The sequence below is a fragment of the Megascapheus bottae genome, chromosome 3 (genome assembly GCF_031878675.1).
Source record: "Megascapheus bottae isolate mThoBot1 chromosome 3, mThoBot2.hap1, whole genome shotgun sequence".
NCBI lineage: Eukaryota > Metazoa > Chordata > Mammalia > Rodentia > Geomyidae > Megascapheus > Megascapheus bottae.
The window spans coordinates 59,770,274-59,791,422 of NC_143511.1; the positions used below are offsets into that span (position 1 = coordinate 59,770,274).

Sequence of the window (21,149 nt, forward strand, 5' to 3'; positions counted from 1 at the left end):
AGACACATGATGCTTTAGGCTAGGAAGTATGGTGTAAAGCAAGAGAAAAGTAAAGAGGTGTTGTGAAACAGATGGCTTATAAGTAGCACATAACTCAGTATATCACTCAGGCCCTCACCTTCTCTGGTCCCTAATACTATATTTCTATATCTGACTTCAAGGTATAGTTGAAAAGTTGTTTGTGATGAGAGGTAGAATATGTTGAGCTGTATTTCACAGGGATCTTCAGTTCCCTCAAGAAAGATGAGGTGAGGTGCTAGTTACATTGTGCAGTGACTCTAACTAGTGTGCTTTTCCCTTTTTCTCACTCAATTTGAAGCTGTTAGGAGCCACAGCCATAGAAGACAAGCTGCAAGATGAAGTCCCTGAGACAATCAGCACTTTGAACAAAGCAAAAATTAAAATATGGGTTTTGACTGGTGATAAGCAAGGTAAAGGGAAACTTCTAGCCTGAACCATCCTCTAACACACTCGTGTAAACTATTTCTTTTCTTCTTCATTTTATTTTTCCCTTAACAGTTCTCTTGACAAGTAATTTTCTTGTGACTAAGATCAAGTCCTTAGCAATGTACCTTCATTTCCAGTTTCAAACTCAATTTTCTGAGCATATTCTTGATGTCATATGCTATATTAGTTAATAAAGACAATCATTCAGATAGAAAAATAGATGGAAAAATCATTCAGATAGAAAAATCACCACGGGTTCGATTCCTCAGTACCACATACATAGAAAAAGCTGGAAATGGTGCTGTGGCTCAAGTAGTAGAGCTCTAATCTTGAGAAAACCCAAGGACAGCATCCAGGCCTTGAGTTCAAGCCCCAGGACTGGCAAAAAAAAGGGAAAATCATTCATGTGGTCAAGAGTTTGGCCTAGTGGTAGAGTGCTTGCCTAGTATGCATGAAGATCTGGGTTTGAGTCCTCAGTATCACATACGCAGAAAAAGCTGCAAGTGGTGTTGTAGCTCAAGTGGTAGAGTGCTAGCCTTGAGAAAGTCCAACGACAGTGCTCAGGCCCTGACCTTAAGCCCAGGACTGGCAAAAAAAAAATCATTCAGATATAACTTGTCAGTCAAAAACATATAGGCTGAAAACTTTAAAGTTGTCTTTGACTATTTCGTCTTTTTGTCCCAAAGATCCTTTTTCCACCATACCACATTAATCTGAAAATCCATTGGCATATGCTAGTATCCTAGTTTAGCCTTCATTCCCTCTTGTCTGTATTTCTGCTAAAAATTCTCACCTGATCTTACTTTTGCCCTTACTAATTTCAGCACAGCCTCATACAACCATCAGCTTAATCTTCCTTAAACAGACTCATTTTATGAGTCTCATTTTATGAGAGACCTATAGTCAGGACCATCCATGTCTTGAAAGTGAGACTCCTCAATCGGCCCTTCAGGACCTTGATAATCTATTGCTAGCCAGGCATTCCTGTCTCCATCATAATGTGCCTATTAGGTTTTCCCCAACATTACGTTCTTACTTTAGGGCCTATGTTTAGGTCATTTGCCAACTTGAAGTATCTTTCCCTAACCTAAACAATTTTATTCATCCTTCAGAAGGCCTTTCTGCCAGAAAGTGTCTGTGACTATTGAGATCTCTCAATTCTCATACCAGTTATAGCCAAGATTCAGGATTTAATTTAAAAATTTTTTCTTAGTATGAATTTATTTCACATTGAAATCTCTCAAAGTGAAAAAAGAAAGGATAGTTGAGTGCAGTGGCTCACACCTGTAATCCAAGCTACATAGGAGGCTGAGATCTGAGGATGAAGGTTCAAAGCCAGCCTGGGCACAAAAGGACCTGAGACTCTTATCTCTAGTTAATCACTAGAAAGTAGGGAATGAAGCTTGACTCACGGGGTAGGGCAGTAGCCTTGAGCTGAAGAGCTCAGGGACAGTACCCAGGCCCAGAGTTAAAGACCCATGACCCTCTGTCCCCTAAAAAAAAAAAGGAAGTGTCTCAGTCAGTAATAAAAATTGACATAGGCACAGTGCTGTTTGAAAAAAAAATATTCTGATTGTCCGAAGAAATGAATACAAACTGGAATTGTTTTACAAAATAGGGAGAGGAAGCCTGACACTAGCAGCTCATACCTGAAATCCTAGCTACTCAGGAGGCTGAGATCTGGGGGTCGAGGTTCAAGGCCAGCCTAGAGAGTCAAGTTTATGAGCTCTTATCTCCAAATAACCACCAGAAACCTGGTGTCAAAAGTGGTAGAGCGAGAGGCAGAAGATGGCGCTGAGACAATAGGGACGCTGCCTAGCTCTCTCCCACAAAAAGAGAGAACCAGGGACTCCCATGAGCCAACTACCTTAAGAAATCCACAACAAACTCAAGAAGTGACGGAAAAGGACTCAAACCAGAAAAGAAATCCAGATAAAGCTTACATGCAACTTTCTCAAGGAATTCGGGACGTGAGGACGCCTCCCCCACACCTCACCACCGGCTCCAAGCCGGAGCTGTGAAAGCCGTGGCAGAGGGCACCTGGCTGGGCAGCCCCGACCACCACAGAAACCAGCATAGACCAGGCCAGCAAGCAGCGGAACCCAGACTCGGAGCACAGGCGGTGGCTGAGATCCGTGGGGAGTGAATGATTCTCCAACACTGCAGAGCAGCTCACACCCAAACGCAGAGGAGTGAGTAGTGCAGCAGGTAGACCAGCAGGTAGCCCAGTGGGTAGCCCAGTGGGTCCCCAAACCCATCAGGAAAGCAGAGCTGGTGGCGAGCTATAGAACTTACCTCAGACCCCTCCACCCCGCCCGAGAAAGACTGGCAAGGGCAGGGGGCAAGGAATTTAGAATCCTGTCCCTTCCCTCAACAGCCTCCTCCCCCAGGCCGTTGACTGGAGACTGGCAGGTGGGCGGGCACTAAGACCCAGCACCCCACCAAGGGAGATGGAGGTGTCCTAGCCCCCACTCTCCCAACAGTCTCCTCCCCCAGGCCTCTGACTGGAGACTGACAGGTGGGTGGGTGCTAAGACCCAGCACCCCACCAAAGGGGCAGAGGTGTCCCAGCTCACCCTCCCAACAGGTTCCTCTCCCAGGCCACTGGACCTGAAAAGTGGGGGGTGCTGAAACCCTGCTTCCCAACAGCGGGTGGGGTGTGCGGGAGTCGAGGAGCCAGCATCTGTCCCCCTCAAATCTTGAGCCGGGCACCCTCCAGCTGGGAATCCCCAGCAAGACAGCACCAAGGGCCCCCCCAGAGTCACAGATTCTCTGACAAAGCTGCAGAAACACAGCAGGGAACTGAAGAGCAGACCAGTAGCTAAGCTCGCCTTCTGAGAATCAGAAAGGTGCAGCTACGCCCTTGAAGCCCACGTCCTTGGCTGGGCCCCGCCCCTGGGAACAGAGCAGACACCAGCTGGTCCAGCTGAGAGCTCTTGGAAACTCCCGAACTCCAGACCCTTGGCCCGGGGCTGCCCCTGGAAACAGCGCAGGAAAACCAACCATCCACCCAGCGCGCTGAACCTGAAGCACGCAGACCCATCCCACGGCCCACTGTGAGGCCACTGGTTGGGCTGAGAGCTAGTCGTGCAGCAGCACACAGCCTCTGGGAACCAGCCGAACACCTGCAAAAACTGCAAACTCTGTCCTAGTCAGCGGAGGAATCAATTTGGCCGAGAACCACAGGTATACACAAATTCCCAGAACCACCGGTCCCAATCCAAGTAAAGACCGCCACCTACTGACCACAGAGCGAACTACAACAACAGTTCTCAATGCCTAGGAGAGTGCAAAGATGAATTACGACATACATAAATAATCAAAGTCCCACGTAAAGCCCAAAAGGAAACAAGAGTGTAGGGACGAGAGAGATGTCACCATCCCAAGAAATGACACCTGAAGATACCTGAAATATGACTCAAATCAAGGAGATGATTTTGGAAATGACTAACGAAATTAAGGCTGACTTCCAAAAACATAAGCAAGAAATTTCCAAGGAACTCTTCGAATTCAAAAGAGAAGTAGAAGAAAAGTTCAGTACCCTCTCAGCAGACATGATTAGCTCAGTGTCCACACCTCAAGCAAAAATGGAGGCATTAAGCAGCAGATTGACGGAGATGGAGAATAGAACATCAGGAATGGAAGATAAAACACAGGAGCTGGAACAGAGAATCGCCACCTTGGAAAAATCAGTCAGAATCCACCAGCGAGAATTCCAGGACCTGGCAGATGCAGCAAAGAAGTCTAATCTTCATATAATAGGGATTGATGAGGGCACAGAATTTCAGGACAAAGGAATGCAACCCTTATTCACCAAAATCATAGCAAAGAACTTCCCCAACCTCAAAAGGGAAAATACTCACATTATTGAAGGTTTCAGGACTCCAAACAGGCAAGATCCTAGAAGGACCTCATCTAGACATATCATAGTAAAGACACTAGACCCGAATACCAAGGAATCTTAAATGCTGCAAAAACAAAGAAAGAGCTATACTACAATGGGAAAAAAACAAATTACAGCAGATCTCTCCACACAAACCCTAAATGCAAGAAAAGCTTGGAAAAACATCATTGATGTCCTGAAGACCAACAACTGCCAACCCAGACTGATATATCCAGCAAAACTAGCATTTACATTTGAGGGAGAAACAAGAATATTTCACTCCAAAGAGAAGCTTTATGAATACATGCACACTAAACCAGCGTTACAAAAAATACTAATTAATTGAGAACAAATTGTAGAACATCAAGAAGCAAATATCTATATTTCACTAAACACAAAAAGGGGGAAAAAAGAGAGAGAAAGAAACTTAGAAGTAAAAATAAATAATGACAATGGACAGACCACTTCTCCATAATTTCCCTAAATGTGAACGGGCTGAACAATCCAATCAAAAGACACAGAGCAGCAGACTGGATTAAGAAACACCACCCATCCATATGTTGCCTCCAAGAGACCCACCTCACTGCCAAAGACAGAAACAAATTCCAAGTGAAAGGATGGAAACGAATTTTCCATTCCAATGCACCATGCAAAAAAGCAGGAGTAGCAATCTTAATCTCCGACAAAACTAACTTCTCAGTAAAATCAGTACATAAAGATAGAGATGGCCATTATATATTAGTAAAGGGTACAATCCATGCCCATAATATTACAGTTATAAACATTTACTCCCTCAACATGAGAGCACCCAAATTCGTCAAACAAACTTTCTTAGAATTACAGAACAAGATAGATTCAAACACAATCATAGTGGGAGACCTCAATACCCCACTCTCAACAAACAACAGGTCAACTCAACAAAAATTAAGCAAAGACACCATTGACTTAAACGACACCATAGCCCAGCTGGGCTTAACAGATATACACAGAGTCTTCCAACCAATGGCGAAACTTTTTACATTTTTCTCAGCAGCATATGGAACACACTCCAAAATAGATCATATAATAGTTCATACAGAAAACTTAAGCAAATACAAGAGGACTGATATAATCCCATGCATTCTATCAGACCACAGTGGAGTCAGACTAATTCTGAACAATGCAGTCAAAGTCAAAAAACATTCAATCACTTGGAAACCGAACAACACACTTCTGAATAACTCCTGGGTAACAGATCAGATCAGAAAAGAAATTAAAAACTTCCTTGAATGTAATGACAATCAAGAAACATCACAAAGTAACTTATGGGACACAGCAAAGGCAGCTCTAAGAGGCAAATTTATCACACTAGGAGCCCATATTAAAAAGACAGAAGAAGAGCATGTAAATAGCCTTAAAAAAACCTGAAACACCTAGAGGAGCAAGAAAAAGTTAATTCTAAAACAGCTACAAGGACAGAAATAACAAAAATAAAATCAGAAATATCAGAGATTGAAATAAGATCTACTATACACAAATTGATAAATCAAAAAGTTGGTTCTTTGAAAGAATCAACAAAATAGACAGACCCTGGGCAAGATTAATCAAAAAAAAAAGGAATGAGGAGACTCAAATAAACAAGATTAGAGACCCCATGGGAACAATCACAACTGATTTCCAAGAAATTCAGTCCATAATGAATAGGTACTACCAGGGCCTATATTCAAAGAAACAGGAAAATCTAGTAGAAATTGATGATTTCTTAAATATAGGCTACCCACACTGAACAACGATGAGGTAAACAAATTGAACAAACCAATTTCTTACGAAATTGTGGATGCAATCAGGGAAATGCCAACCAAAAAGAGCCCAGGTCCAGATGGATTCACTGCGGAATTCTACAAGACGTTTAAAGATGAAATAACACCTATACTCTTGAAACTCTTCTGAGAAATAGAAACAGAAGGAGCAATACCAAACTCATTTTATGATGCTAATATTACTCTCATCCCCAAACCAGGGAAATAACTTAACAAAAAAAAGAAAACTACAGACCTAGCTCTCTAATGAACACAGATGCAAAACTCCTCAATAAAATATTAGCCAACAGAATCCAGAAACAAATTTAAAAAATCATACACTGTGATCAAGTGGGCTTCATCCCACAGATGCAAGGCTGGTTTAACATTCGCAAATCAATCAATGTAATACATCATATCAATAGAGCTAAAGATAAGAATCATATGATAATTTCTCTGGACACGAAGGCATTTGACAAAAGTGGTAGAGCACTAGCCTTGAACAAAAGCGCTTAGGGACAGTGCCAAGCCCTGAGTTCAAACACCATGGCAACAACAACAAAAAGTAAGTTAAGGCTTTCTAGAGAAGGCTAAGGCTCACGATTCCTAGTAACTAATGAATAACTCACAAGTATTTTCCAAGTAGACACTCACTTATAGCTATTTGCATATAGTTCCAGTGGTTCATGAAAACTGCATTTTGACTGAATCCAAATTTGTCTACAAAGCGAATGTAGACAAATGAGCTGAGCCCACTGTTAGATCCTCTATGACTGTATCCTGTGAAACAACTCCCTTTCTACAAACTGCCAAAGTGAGACTTGTGTTCCCTCTCCACAGAGACTGCTGTGAACATCGCCTACTCCTGTAACATATTCAAGGATGAAATGGATGATGTGTTCATAGTAGAAGGCAAGAATAGTGAGACAATTCAGAAAGAACTCAGGTACAGATGGAGAGTGGCCATACCCAATTCCTGGATCAAGAATTCCTATTCCCAATTTCCCCATGTAGTCCCAACATTACCAGAAGAAATCAGGAAGAAATGGAAGAAGGGAAACAAGAAAAATAAAATATTTGAGAGTTTTATAAAGAAACATTCAGACTGAATGAATTGGAGTATGGGAAATGGAGAAATATAGCATATGGAAGGATATCACCCTTCAGCAGAAGCAGTCAAGTCTGAGGTCTTGGCTAGCTTTGCAGAGGCCCTCTATCCTCTTTGCCCACTTTCCTCTTAAGACATATTTTCCTTTCTAAGTTCTGTGTCTTGCCTGAATCTAACAATGACTCTTGGCTTTCAGGTCAGCAAGGAGCAAGATGAAACCCGAGTCTCTTCTGGAATCAGACCCCATAAACATTCTCCTCACGAAGAAGCCCAAAATGTCCTTCAAAGTACCTGAGGAGGAGCCCAGTGGCAGCTATGGCTTGGTCATCAATGGCTACAGTCTGGTGGGAAACACAGAGTTATAGCTCTGTTCTTTGCTTTGCTTTGGAAGGGAAATTGCAACATTCCTTTCTTCTTATGAGTCCCATTTCTCCACGTCAGGTACTCTTGCCTGAAAGACACATTTCCCAAGGCTACTCTAGGCAGAGTTAAAGGAAGAAAGAGAAGTCAATACAACTCTCTTCCTTTTCCAAATTCTTGACTACTGTCCTGCCATTAGGGGAAATGAAGATCAAGTAGAACCAGACCCTCCAAAAAGGCCTATTGCCCCATCAACTGATTTGATCCAATGAGATGTCCTGACCAATTTCCCATCAGTGAATCCCTAGAACTGACTTGGAGCAACATAGAACTCCCTATGTACCTTGAGAGCAGCTCAGCCTGCCCTTCAAAGGACAGAAGATAATGGAAGAAAGGGGAGGAATCCGGGAAGGCCCTGCCTTAAGAATCTTTTGGAACATCCCGAAGAGTGGGTATATATCCTGTTCTTGCAGGCCTACGCTCTAGAAGGGGACCTGGAGTTAGAATTGCTGCGAACAGCATGCATGTGCAAGGGGGTGGTTTGCTGCCGGATGACACCCCTTCAGAAGGCCCAGATGGTAGAGCTGGTGAAGAAGTACAAGACAGTGGTGACACTGGCCATTGGAGATGGAGCCAACGATGTCAACATGATTAAAGGCATGTAAAGAGATGGAGTCAGTAGTCCCCATCCATGGTTTGCCTCTTTCTTCATTAATGGACAAAGTGATCTGGTGGTACTATGTTACTGGTTCATATTCCTGCTTATCATATGCAATATACATTTGTACTCTTTAGAAACTCCATTCATGTTCCTCTATATCAGTATCCTCACTTATTTATATGTCTACATCTGCCCTTATCCATAAGCATTCATACATTAAACTTCATTCTCTTACACTGACAATAAGTATATGCACAGATCCTCATAGCTTCACTCAAGCCCATGTATACCTTTCCACAACAGTTAGCAGTGCAACTGTATGCCCTCTATCTGCAACAGCATCAGGCGACAAAAAAATAATAATAATTGTAGGCCAGAGTCACAGTGTATATTGTTTTTGAAGGCTGTAGACCTGGGACTATGTTTCCAAGAACTTACCCTGGCTAGAGGTGATTTACTGATCATCTCAGATGAATAGAAACAAATGGCTAAAATGCTTTAGTATTACATTCAGGTAAACTAACAGTTTGCCACTGTGTGAGATAAGGACAAAATCTGGAAGTCATCTAGTCCTATCTCACTCCTCACATAAGGAACACTAACAGTATTCAACCTCAATTCTACAAAGTGTTCTTGCTTTCTTTCCTATTTCTAAAACCACTCTGCCCTTAGAGGTTTCACTTATCCCATTAAGCTATGCAGTGTTAATGTCAGTGGATTTGGCCAAAAGAACAGTGAATTACCACAAATCAATTAAAACTTTTAGGAACTTCAGTCTCATAGTCCACCAAGTATAATCTTTGCTTTATCAAAAAAAAATCACCTTAGATCCTACCATGAAGAGTTCATTTCTTACTTTAAAAAAATGTATGCAGCCTGGTGTGGTTACTCACGAGGCTGAGATCTGAGAATCTCGGTTCAAAGCCAGCCTGGGCACTAAAGATCCTGAGACTCTTATTTCCAATTAATCACTAGAAATTCGGAAGTGGGGCTGTGGCTCAGGGGTAGGGTGGTTTCCTTGAGCTGAAGAGCTCAAGAACAGAGCCCAAGCCCAGAGTTCAAGCCCCATGACCACCACCAACAAAAAGCATGCAGATGACACATTTCTTCCTACAGAATTCAGTCCCTCAGATAAACTTAAGTACTTAAATACTGGGTTAGATTAGAATCCGTCCTGCATTGATTTAAGTGCCATAAAATAACAAGAAATTTAAGTATCAAAATCTAGACAGTGGGAAAGCACCTACATGACTAGAGTAGGGGCAGGACACCTGGAACAGCTTTCTAGGACTGCTTTCTTGTATTGGTTGTACCAGGCATTCTTGAGTGGTAACATCCAAAACAAAATGCAGAAGGGACTGTGTAGAAGGGCAATGTATTGAGGAGAAAAGATTCAACTAGGAAGTGTCATTTCCAACTGTGCCTAAATATTTCCCAAATGTAAAATAGAGAATTGTACAACACCATCTCAGCATTTCCTATATAGTTCCCATGGCAGGACCTCAGAGAACAAGCTCTGTGGCTTAGAAGCTTCTGGGTTTTATTACAGCTGCTCATATTGGGGTCGCCATCACCAGCCAAGAGGGGTTACAAGCCATGCTTAGCAGTGACTTTGCCTTCTCCCAGTTCCACTACCTTCAACGTCTACTTTTGGTCCATGGTCGCTGGTCTTATAATCGCATGTGCAAGTTTCTCAACTACTTCTTTTACAAGAACTTTGCTTTTACTCTGGTGCATTTCTGGTATGCCTTCTACAACGGATTCTCTGCACAGGTATGAGATTAGGTGACAACTTCCACCCTACTCAGCTGGATCTTCTCTAGTCACTGTTGCTTCACCCATTTCAGACATTTTCTTCCTCTAGAGATTAATACACAGTCTGGGAGCTTCTTACCTAACATGTTCAAGCTCTGGGTTCCATCACCAGTACCAGGAAGAAAAAGTAGAGAATCATGTATGCTACAATGCCACCCGTCGTTTCATCCCAGATTGATCCCATCTCCCAACTCCACACTACCCTAAATCCAAATCATAACAGATCTCGTATAGCTCTGATTTGGCCTGGACTCCCCTTTAGAATTCTCCTATAGGCTATTTCCATATACTGCAGTTTCCAAACATATGTAATGGGGGGAAATTGCTGGATCTGGAATAGCATCTAAAGTAACCTATGGAACAGACTAAGACTCAAGAACCATTGGGGCACGCCAGAAAGGCTATTATAATACTCACCTGTAGCCATACTTGGATCTTCCCTTTACTTTTCCTTCTCTACACTGGCTACCTGAGCCCCAAACACAACACACATTCAATTGTTACTCTGATGAATGAACTATGTGTTTAAACACAAAATCTTCACAACATTGGTGTGGAAGAGTAACAGTTAGATTTTCATATCCTAAGAGGAATGCTCTTTCATGAATAGTTTTTCACAAGTCTTTCATAGATTCCCAAGAGAAAAAACTCAGGAATGATTAGCCTTGGAGAGCCCAACACTAATCAACAGACAATGACAGACTTACATACCTCAGCACTTAGCAGAGACAGTGTGTGGTCTATGGGATAAACTAAGCTGGTGAGAGACAGACAGACAGACAGACAGACAGACAGACAGACAGACAGACAGACAAAGACAGAGAGAGAGATCAGTACATGTTACTGCTGACCTCTTGTGGCTAGTAAGGAAAGGAAACCTTTCTAGACCCCATGATGGATCATCCAACTAGAGAAGAATAATTGGGCCTATTCTTGCTAATGTAAGGTATATACCGTTCTATAGAAGTTACTGAATGCCCATAAGCAGATAACAAAACGCTCAAAAGTTTACTTGCCTTGGAGTGCAGGAGTATAGCTAGCTTTCTCTAGCGGCCATTTGAGGTTCCTCTATACAGAGAAGAGCCATATAAATTATAGTGGGGTTGGCCCACACTAGCTTTGAAAACTTGATGTGGCCTTGTCCCATGCTGGGCCTAGAATTCTAAACAGTAAAATTGAATAGAGACTGGGGTTCACAGTCAGCTTCCTGTAATCTAAATATTGCTGTAGTTAGTATGGTGGTGGGTAGTCAGGTCCAAGAAAAGGTTGTCTTGGATCTGGGGGGTGGCACTGGAACTTTGGAGAAGAGAGGAATATATTTTTTAAAACTCTCCTTGATATTCTTCCAGACAGCTTATGATATCTGGTTTATTGCCAGCTACAATCTGATCTACACCTCTCTCCCTGTCCTGTGCATGAGTCTACTTGATCAGGTAAGACCCAGCAACAAGCCTCTTAGTCAGGATTAAAGCCCCAGATGAAAACAGTGAGAAAGATATCAAGAGCTGAACTTTACAAAATCAAGTGTAAAGGATGTACTTTCTAGAACGGGAAAAGATCTAATTACCTATCAAGATATCACGAGAACAAGTAAAAGAATTCTTCCATTTTAGGAAACCAATTTTCCTCTCAATTTTAGCCTTTCAGGGAAAAACATAGAAATTGTGCTGTGCTATAAATTTAATGGGTACAAAAATAGTGAGCCAGGGCCAGGAGGGGTAGCCTAGTGGTAGAGCACTTGCCTAGCATGCATAAAGCCCTGGGTTTGATTCCTTAGTACCACATACATAGAAAAAGCTGGTAGTGGCGCTTGAGCAAAAAATGTCCAAGAACAGTGTCCATGCCCTGAATTCAAGCCCAGGACTGGCAAAAAAAAAAGAAAGAAAGAAAAATTAGTGAACAAGAATTACTAAAGCAGAAGCCAGGCTCAGTGGCTCATGCCTGTAATCCTAGCTATTCAGGAGGGTGAGATCTGAGAATCACAGTTCAAAGCCAGCCCAGGCACTAAAGTCCATGGGACTCATCTCCAATTAACCACCAGAAAACCAGAATTGGCACTGTGGCTTAAGGGGTAGGGCGGTAACCTTGAGCTGAATTGCTCAGTGATAGTGCCCAGGCCCAGAGTTCAAGCCCCATGACTGGGGGCGGGGGTGGAGGGGGGAAGAATTACTAAAGCAGGACTGAGGGAAATAAGGAATTTCAAGAAAGGATGAGAAAGGATGAAGAGGATGAGATAAGCAGGGAGGCCTGGATGGAAGGCCTTTAGACCAAGCATGAGAGTTTTGGTATGATACCTGATGTCACAAGCAGCAAGGCTAAGAATTTATCATCTGTTCCTATCAGAAATTTCCTGCAGTGGGGGGGGGGGGCAGAAGTGTGGCCTGGTGATAGAGTGCTTGCCTGGCATGCACAAAACCCTAGGTTCAATTTGTCGGTACCATATACCCAGAAAAAGCCAGAAGTATCCAGGTGCTGGTGGCATGCCTGTAATCCTAGCTACTCGGGAGGCTGAAATCTGAGGATTGAGGTTCAAAGACAGCCCAGGCACAAAAGCCTGTGAGACCACCCAGGCCCAGAGTTTAAGCCTCACAACTGATGAAAAATAAAAATAAAAATAAAAAAGAAAGAAAAAGCAAAGCCAGAAATGGATGCTGTGGTACCAGTGGCTGAGCACTAACCTTGAGCAAAAGTGCTGAAGGACAGTGTCCAGGCCCTGAGTTCAAGTCCCATTACTGTCCAAAAATATATATATTTCCTGGGTATTGAGTATCTTGGCACCCTTCTCTTTCCTCCTCTACACCAGTCCCATTCTTAGGCACCACAGAACTAAAGTAGGAATAAAGTAGCTGAGGATATCCAGAGATAACGAGGGGATGGATCATGGTTCGCAGCCTCCATCAGGGTGGCAGCAGTTTTAAAGGAAATTCTCCATGAGGAATCTATATCGAAAGCCATACCTCATGTTTTGTTCTGCAAGTTTTGTTTTGTTTTGTTTTTATTTAGGGGGTGAAGGTAAGTCAACATCATCTACACAGAATTCTCCTACCTTTAGTTCACCAGTAATTATGGAAATGAAAGCTACTTTGCGAGATGCAAATACTTCTGAAGATTTTACTGATTCCCTATTGGCTTCTCATTTTCTCTCAACCAGATTTTTGTGTGTGTGTGGGTGTGGGTTATGGGCTTGATCTCGGCCTCGGTGCTGTCCCTGAGCTCTTCAGCTCAAGGCTACCACCCTACCCTTGAGCCAAGCCCCACTTCCCATTTTCTAGAGGTTAACTAGAGATAAGAGTCTCAGGTCCTTTTGTGCCCAGGCTGGCTTTGAACCTTGATCCCCAGATCTCAGCCTCCTGAGCAGCTAGGATTACAGGCTTGAGCCACTGCGCCCCGACTCAACCAGCTTTGACACAAAGGATATTTAATTTTTCTGTTTGGGGTACCATGAGATGGAGCTCAGGGCCTTATTTTTTGCTAGGCAAGTACTCTACCACTTGAACCATACCTCCAGCCCAAGAATATTTAACTAAAAGAACATCAACCTGAGTTTATTTCCTATCGATTCCCACATCCCAAGCTCTAGTCCTCATCCCAGCTACTTCTGACTCAAATTGCCCCAACTTTCCAACCATAACTGTCTCAAAGCCCTTCCTTATCATCCTGACATTCCTCTAGCTTTCTTCCACTACTAAGGTCCTTGCCTAGACAGGACTTTAGGAAGTCTGTGATCACTGCTTTCTCCCCTGGTCCTACAACTCACGTATTCCATGAAAAAGTACCTAAGCAGGCTGGTGACCAGCATACTCAGGGAAGTGAAAAGCCTCTACTCTCAATGGAGATGAGACTTGACCCTGAACTTTCCTCCTATCCTCGTGCTTCCAGGATGTGAATGAAATATGGAGTCTACATTTCCCAGAGCTGTATGAGCCAGGCCAGCACAACCTCTATTTCAACAAGAAGGAATTTGTGAAGTGTTTAATACATGGGATCTACAGTTCCTTTGTGCTGTTCTTCATCCCGATGGCAACTGTTTACAATGCAGTGTGCAAAGATGGGAAGGACATCTCTGACTACCAGTCCTTCTCCTTGATAGTGCAGACTTCCTTGATCTGTGTGGTCACAATACAGGTGTGCCCAACAGTAATGGGAATAGGGGTACTGTATGGAGAGAGGGAGGTAGAGAGAGAGGAAGGGCGGGAATGGGACCATCCTGAGAAGGGATGTGGCTGGTAAATCTTCCTTGCACATAAACTGGTGCTTTTCAGATTGCCCTGAAGATAACCTACTGGACATTGATAAGCCACTTCTTCATCTGGGGTAGTCTGAGTATCTACTTTTGCATATTATTCTTCCTGTACAGTGATGGCTTGTGTATAATGTTCCCCAACATCTTCCATTTCCTAGGTAAGGCCCTGCCCTGAAAGTGGGAGTGGGAGTTAACCAAGCATATTTAGTTAACAAATGTTTTACTGAGAAGCTATTACTTATGCACTAGGCTCTATGGAGAGAGATAACCCAGTTTTTGCATGTAAGCCAATATGCTAGCAGTCCCTTATAACATACCAACACTGTTCTGCCCTGACCTGCCTTTTGAGGGAAACAAAGTCATGTATATTTGTTTTAAAAACAAGAAAGACTTAATGGTATTTATGTTCCTCAGGAGACTAGGCTGTCTCTAAGTCAATAACTTCCATCTTTGAACTGGAGAAGTATCCAAGTCCTGGCTGGTAACTCCCACTTCTTGCCCTACCCCTTACTCCAGGCTCTCTTTCAGACTTCCCTCTCTCTCCTCCCCCACCCCCTATTTACAGGTGTGGCCAGAAACACTATAGTCCAGCCACGAATGTGGCTCTGCTTTGTCCTCTGTGTGATCCTCTGTATTATTCCTGTGATTGCGTGCAAATTTCTCAGACCACTATTGTGGCCTCTCAGTGTGGACAAGGTGAGTGGAACAGGGAATCTACTCACATATAATTCATGATCCTCTTTGCCTTTGTAGATGAAAACCCTGTCTCCTATGCTCTGGATATAGGTTTTTGGCAGAATACATCATTTCATGAAGCATCCACTGCCACCCCCAGTCCAGGTCAGAATGAAACACTCAAGCCTTCGACGTTCTGCCTATGCGTTCTCCCATAAATGGGGCTTTGGTTCCCTCATCACTTCTGGCAAGACAGAGAAGTCCACGACAGCCAGTCTTTCTGTATAAAGAGTAGAGCCCTATAGGGAAACACCAAAATAGTCAGGCATTGCTTTCCTTCCCATGCAATTTAGTAGGGAGGGTTTAGAGTCCCTGGGAACTCAGCATAAACTTGCTCATTTCAGGAGCTCAGCCCCCTTATTCTCCAGAAGGCTGTGCTCAAGTAAGGCAAGGGAGGAGGTAAAGAAAGAACCTTACCTTCCAGAGTAGCAATATTTCAAGAAAAAGCAACCTCAGATCTCCCTCCCTCTAGCCCTTTTAAGTTGAAATCAAGCGAATGTGGAAGTAAGGGGTGAGAGGGCCAGTATGGGGAGGTTGGGGAGTGGGGAGGGGGAGAAGACAGTTCTTAAGACTCTTCATCCAGGTCCTAACTCCCATACTCAGAACAAATGTCAGCCTTCCCAGGGCCCCACACAAACATATTCCTACCCAGGTATCCTTTCAGACTTAGCTAGGAGATTTAGTGCCAGGGTAAGTATTTTGCTGGCTCTTGGAGACAAAGAAGTCTTAAGAAGCTGAAGGAGAGTTTCTATACCAAAAAATATTTTTTAAAGGAGGCAGTTCCTGGTTGGATAGGTCAACTCAAGATATTTTTTCTCCTCTCTTTGGCCCAAGAATTGACATATATTTAGGCCTCAGAACTAGGAGAATAATGCAAGGAAAAAAAACAAACACACAAACATAAGCCATATCTGGTGCACATTTGCCTTCATTCCATAAAATTATTTTGAGGAGAAATTTTATGTATTTGGAAAATTGTTTCTAAGAAATAAATCACCTATTTTGGAGTTGAGTGACATGTATCCTCTATTGGGGCTGTAGTAGCAATAAGCTAAAGCAATATTCTTGGCCCACAGACTCTCCTATCATCCTCCCTTCAAATTAAACCAACATTTACTCTCTTCTCCTCTCATTTTTCAGATCTACGTCACTTTTCTGTCCCTTGTTGGCCTCAGTATGACCACACCTTTTATCTACATACTTCTATGGTCTATGCAATTATTGGGTCCTAAACGTCAGCCCCTAGGCCCTCTGTTCATCTTTCTCTGTACCTTTTTCATGAATAGCTTGATCTAAACTCATGACTTCATTTAATAACAGAAAAAAAAAATTCTCAACTCTACCTCTAGCCTGTATCACTGTGCTGAGATCCAAATCAGTATATTAAACTGACTCAAATCCTTGGCTTAACTGAGGTTTGGAAAACATAAACAATGCTCCCAAACTGTACTAATCACCTTCTCAAAAGAATGTTACTAGACTGCCATTATCAGAGTCACCCAAGGCAGAATGATAGGAATCATTTTTTCCTCTAGCTTCATGTCCAATCAGTTAACAAGTCAGATAAATTTTGCATTCTTGTTTTTTGTTTGTTTATTTTTGCCAGTCCCAGGGCTTGTACTCAAGGTCTGGGCACTGTCCTTGGGCTTTCTCAAGGCTAGAGCTCTACTTCTTGAGCCACAGAACCACTTCTGACTTTTTTTTATGTATGTAGTATTGAGGAATCAAACCCAGGTCTTTGTGCATGCTAGGCAAGCATTCTACCACTAGGCCAAACTCCTGGCCCCAAATTCTGCATTCTTATTATCTCTTCTTTTCCATTCCCTCTGTTTACTTGTTGGGAAACGGAGTATGGAGTCAGACTGACCCATGAATCTGCATAACTCAGTAAGAATCCATACAAAGAAATGAGCTGTCATGTATGAAGCCATGCCTATGAACTTTGAGCTATATCGTCAATATTGTAAACTTCCTGGCTTTATTGATTTATTGCTTTCTTTCTGCTGAGACTTGATTACTATTTGCTTAATAGATCTGAGACTTGATTACCATTGTATGCTAATGTAACCCCTGACAGTTTCTTGGTGTTAAGAGAGTATATTGGATTGGATCTAGAAATAAATGGGACTACAGTCTTGGGCTGCTGACTTGAGCTGTAGACCTCCCAACCCCATCTGTTTCTTGTATTTTCTTTTCTAAGTCCTTACCCCCTAAATCAGGAATCCCGATTCTCTACTGGCTGGCTCTGGCATTTACTATCATCACCTTTGCTCAGACTTCTATTACTTCTCACTTACATTCTGGAATAAAACTTCAAAATTCATTTCCCTGATTCTTCCCCATGTGTTTTGAGGTAATCTTTCTGAAAGGCGAATTTGTTTATGCCAAATGTCAAGCTTAGCATACCTTGGGCGTTCACCAAACCTACCTCTCTAGAATTGTCTTCCACCACCTCCCCATTTGCCTCTTCTACCCATCCTGAAACTTCTGATCTTGATACCATCAAGCACACTGTTTCCATGTCCTTCAGCGCTTCCTTATCCACTGATTCCTGCTTATCCTTCACAATTCAGGCTAGTTAAAACTAGAGATGTGTGAACAACTGTCAATAGATTTAATGCCACTAAACTGTACACTTTAAAGTAATTTTATTGTTGTTACAAAGGTGATTTACACAGGAAATGTTATTCTTGTGTTCTGTGACAATCACCTCAATTTTTAGAAGAGGTGTAGATTAGAAATTCTCCTTATTCCTCAGTGTGGTTTAAATAGCTGTCTCATTTATTCTTTATTATTTCTCTAAATATATCTCTGTCAGTGACACTAAAAAGTGTTGTATTCATTTAATTTCCATTTCCAGCATTTATTTGAATGAACAACTGAAAGAATATTAAAATCTGTTTCTTTACCTATATTTCTATTTCCATGAATGGCACCACCGCTTAACAGCTTAAGTCAGAAGTCTGAAAGTCTATATATACTCTGGTTTCTCTTGAGATCATATAAATCTTTCGCCTTTTACTAAAGATTTCCATGGAGAGGAACAATGCTGAGTCTTCAGAAATTTTTTGAGGCCTCATTTTATCGAGGCTACATTTGTTTGTTGAAAAAAAAGTCTGGGATAAAGGGTATCATGGCTCGTAAAAAAAAAAAAGAAAGAAATCTGAAAGTCTTACTGGAATTATTTCCTCCATTCCTCTAAATCATTTAGTTGTCAAATTTCATATCATCAATCTTTTCCCTTCTAATTAATCTAATTCCAGTGTCCTCATTTATAGCTATATCTGCCTCTTTGGTCTTCTAGCTTCCAACTCATCTCTTGCTTTCAATCCATCATTTACACCATGGAAAGAAATCTTTCAAAGATAAAGATTAGGTCATGCCATTTGTCAGTTTAAAATCCTTGAGTGGCTCATAATGGCTTCCCAACCTTGACATTACCTGCCTTTGTAACTTCACTGGTCACTCACTCTCTTGCCTTTCAGTTCCCCCAAAGTTCTGTTTTCTTCAGAAGCCTTTATGTTTTGACTCATTTTATTCTCTCTCCTAGAAAATGTTTCCATCTTTCCATCCTTCCTTTGGCCAACTTAATCTATTCCTCCTTAACTGTCACCTTGAGTCATCTTCCGCTACCTTCACTGACAACTATCTCTTTCCTGCCCTGGGTGCCTCTTGCTTGTGCTAGAGCACTTTGTACCAGTCCCTTTTTCTTGATTCTATTTTTTTTTTTGCCAGTCCTGGGCTTGGGCTCAGGGCCTGAGCACTGTCCTTGGACTTTCTCAAGGCTAGCACTCTACCACTTGAGCCTCAGCACCCCTTCCGGCTTTTTGCTATGTATGTGGTACCGAGGAATCGAACCCGAGTCTTTATGCATGCTAGGCAAGCACTCTACCACTAGGCCAAACTCCCGGCCCTGATTCTGATTTTTGAATACTTGATCACTCTCACGGGCCCATTTTAATGATGGCTTATTTCTCTGTCTTCTCTGCTAGGCAAGATTATGATCTTGAGGGCAAGAATTTTGTCTTATTTTTTAAAATTTCTATCACCCAGCAGAATACTACCGCTCAAATTAATATTAATATGCTACTAGAATTTGTTCTTGCTAGTCAGACATTCTAAACCTTAAATCATGCTTCCATCCAAAGTTATTATTATTTTTCCTAGCTGGGTAGCAGGGACTCATGCCTATAATCCTAACTACTAAGGAGGGTGAGATCTGAGTATTAAAATTTGAAGCCAACACAGACAGATAAATCCTTAAGACCCTGATCGTCAATTAACTGGAAATGGAGATATGGCCCACCAGACTTGAGTGAGGAAGATTCAGAGAGAGCTCAAGGTCTTGAGTTCAAGCCCCAGTACTAATGCACACACATGTGCACATGATACACACTAGACATAAACTTTTCCTAAGCTTGCTTTTTACTCTTTACTTGTAAAGTGAATCTTTTCTGTATCTGTTTCCAGTTGTTTTTTTGGTTGTTGTTGTTGTTGTGAGATGGTTTTGTTTGTTTGTTTGTTTGTTTTGTCAGTTGTGGGACTAGAACTCTGGTCCCTGAGCTCTTCAGCTCAAGGCTACTGCCCTACCCCTTGAGCCACCACATCATTTCCAGTTTTCTGGTGATTAATTGGAGATGTCGCTTGGACCTTAGTGCCTGGGCTGGCTTTGAACCTCGATCCTCAGATCTCAGCCTCCTGAATTGCTAGGATTATGGTGAGAGCCACCATACCTGGCTCCAGTTATGCTTTTTTTTTTTTTTTTGCCAGTTCTGGGGCTTGAACTCAGGGAGGGCCTGAGCACTGTCCTTGGGCATTCTCAAGGTTAGAGCTCTACCATTTGAACCACAACACCACTTCCAGCTTTTTCTATGTATGTGATCCAAGGAATAAAGCCAGGGTTTTCGCACATGCTAGCACTCCTGCAAGCACTCTACCACTAGGCCAAACTCCTGGTCCTCTTTTTTTTGTTATCATTGCTATTCTCATATCACATTCTGGACAGTGAAGATATTTTGAAACATTCTTTATTGTCAGCCACAGTTTGAATTATGGTGGTTATCATACTCAGTGTCAGTTCTTGTTGAGTATCAATAAAGAAGTGTATGTGCTATGGCTCCCGTTATTCTTGTTGTGGTGGTGTTTGTTGTGTGGGTCCTAGGACTTGAACTGGAAGCCAGGGTGTGTCCTTTAGCTTTTATTTATTTATTTATTTATTTATTTGCTCAAGTCTGTGCTTTATCACTTGAACCACAGCTCTATTTCTTGCTTTTTTTTTGCCAGTCCTGGGGCTTGAACTCAGGGCATGAGCATTGTCCTTGGGCTTTTTCTTCAAGGCTAGTGCCCTGCCACTTGAGCCACAGCACCACTTCCAGCTTTTCTATGTATGTGGTACCAAGGAATCGAACCCAGGTCTTTGTGCATGCTACGCAAGCACTGTACCACTAGGCCAAACTCCTGGCACCTATTTCCTGCGTTTTGGTTATTAATTGGACATAAGATTCTCTGGACTTTTTTTGTCCAGGCTGGCTTTTGGACTACTGGCTACCAGCACTCCACAAATTTCCAGTCATTCTTTTTGTTTGTTTGTCAGTTGTGGGGCTTGAACTCTGGGCCTGGGCACTGTCCCTGAGCTCTTCAGCTCAAGGCTAGTGCTCTACCCCTTGAACCACAGAACCACTTCTGGCTTTTTCTGTGTATGTGATACCAAGGAATCAAACCCAGGGCTTTGTACATGCTAGATGAGCATGCTCTCAGCCCCTCCACTCATTTCTTTCAACTGCTTCCCAGAAATAAGGAGTTGTTAAAAGACAATCTGGCAAATTCTTTACCTTTTCATTTAAGACTTGGTACAGAAAATAACCTTAGTCACCACTGACAGAAATGAAGAAACACAGAATATTGTGCAAGCTCCAACATTTCTGTAATTCCAGCCTTATATCTAAAATGTGTACATTTTAGAAATGACACAGCATTTGGAGGAACCTAGGAATGATCCTAGGCTACTTATTGTACCCTCCCCCAGCCCTGTGACCCATTTAATTAATAAGTAAGTTCTACAGACTCTAAACCCCAAATCACTCTGGAATACATCTCCTAACTCTTCAGCTGTGCCTTAAT

At 42.3% G+C, this 21,149-nt stretch overlaps 1 protein-coding gene and 1 non-coding gene across 5 annotated transcripts in view; both read left to right on the forward strand.

The window, feature by feature from the left end:
* The window catches only part of LOC150065591 (phospholipid-transporting ATPase FetA-like), a 75,036-nt gene extending 59,000 nt beyond the window's left edge, over positions 1-16,036 (forward strand). For 3 of the 4 annotated variants that reach the window (XM_090330204.1, XM_090330206.1, XM_090330205.1), the window contains exons 19-28: positions 320-431; positions 6,948-7,053; positions 7,412-7,559; positions 8,049-8,232; positions 9,786-10,009; positions 11,401-11,484; positions 13,931-14,176; positions 14,314-14,452; positions 14,860-14,990; positions 15,081-16,036. In XM_090330204.1, coding sequence (XP_090186330.1) covers positions 320-431; positions 6,948-7,053; positions 7,412-7,559; positions 8,049-8,232; positions 9,786-10,009; positions 11,401-11,484; positions 13,931-14,176; positions 14,314-14,452; positions 14,860-14,990; positions 15,081-15,257 — 1,551 coding nt within the window. In that variant the 3' untranslated portion in view covers positions 15,258-16,036. Of the gene's footprint in view, positions 1-319; positions 432-6,947; positions 7,054-7,411; positions 7,560-8,048; positions 8,233-9,785; positions 10,010-11,400; positions 11,485-13,930; positions 14,177-14,313; positions 14,453-14,859; positions 14,991-15,047 lie in introns of all 4 variants that reach the window. The other variant, XM_090330207.1, reaches the window with a different exon arrangement.
* A 1,970-nt stretch (positions 16,037-18,006) lies between these two features.
* Positions 18,007-18,121, forward strand: LOC150065592 (U5 spliceosomal RNA). Its single transcript, XR_016535023.1, has one exon. It is a non-coding gene; the product is annotated as a U5 spliceosomal RNA (small nuclear RNA).
* Positions 18,122-21,149: the final 3,028 nt, after the last annotated feature.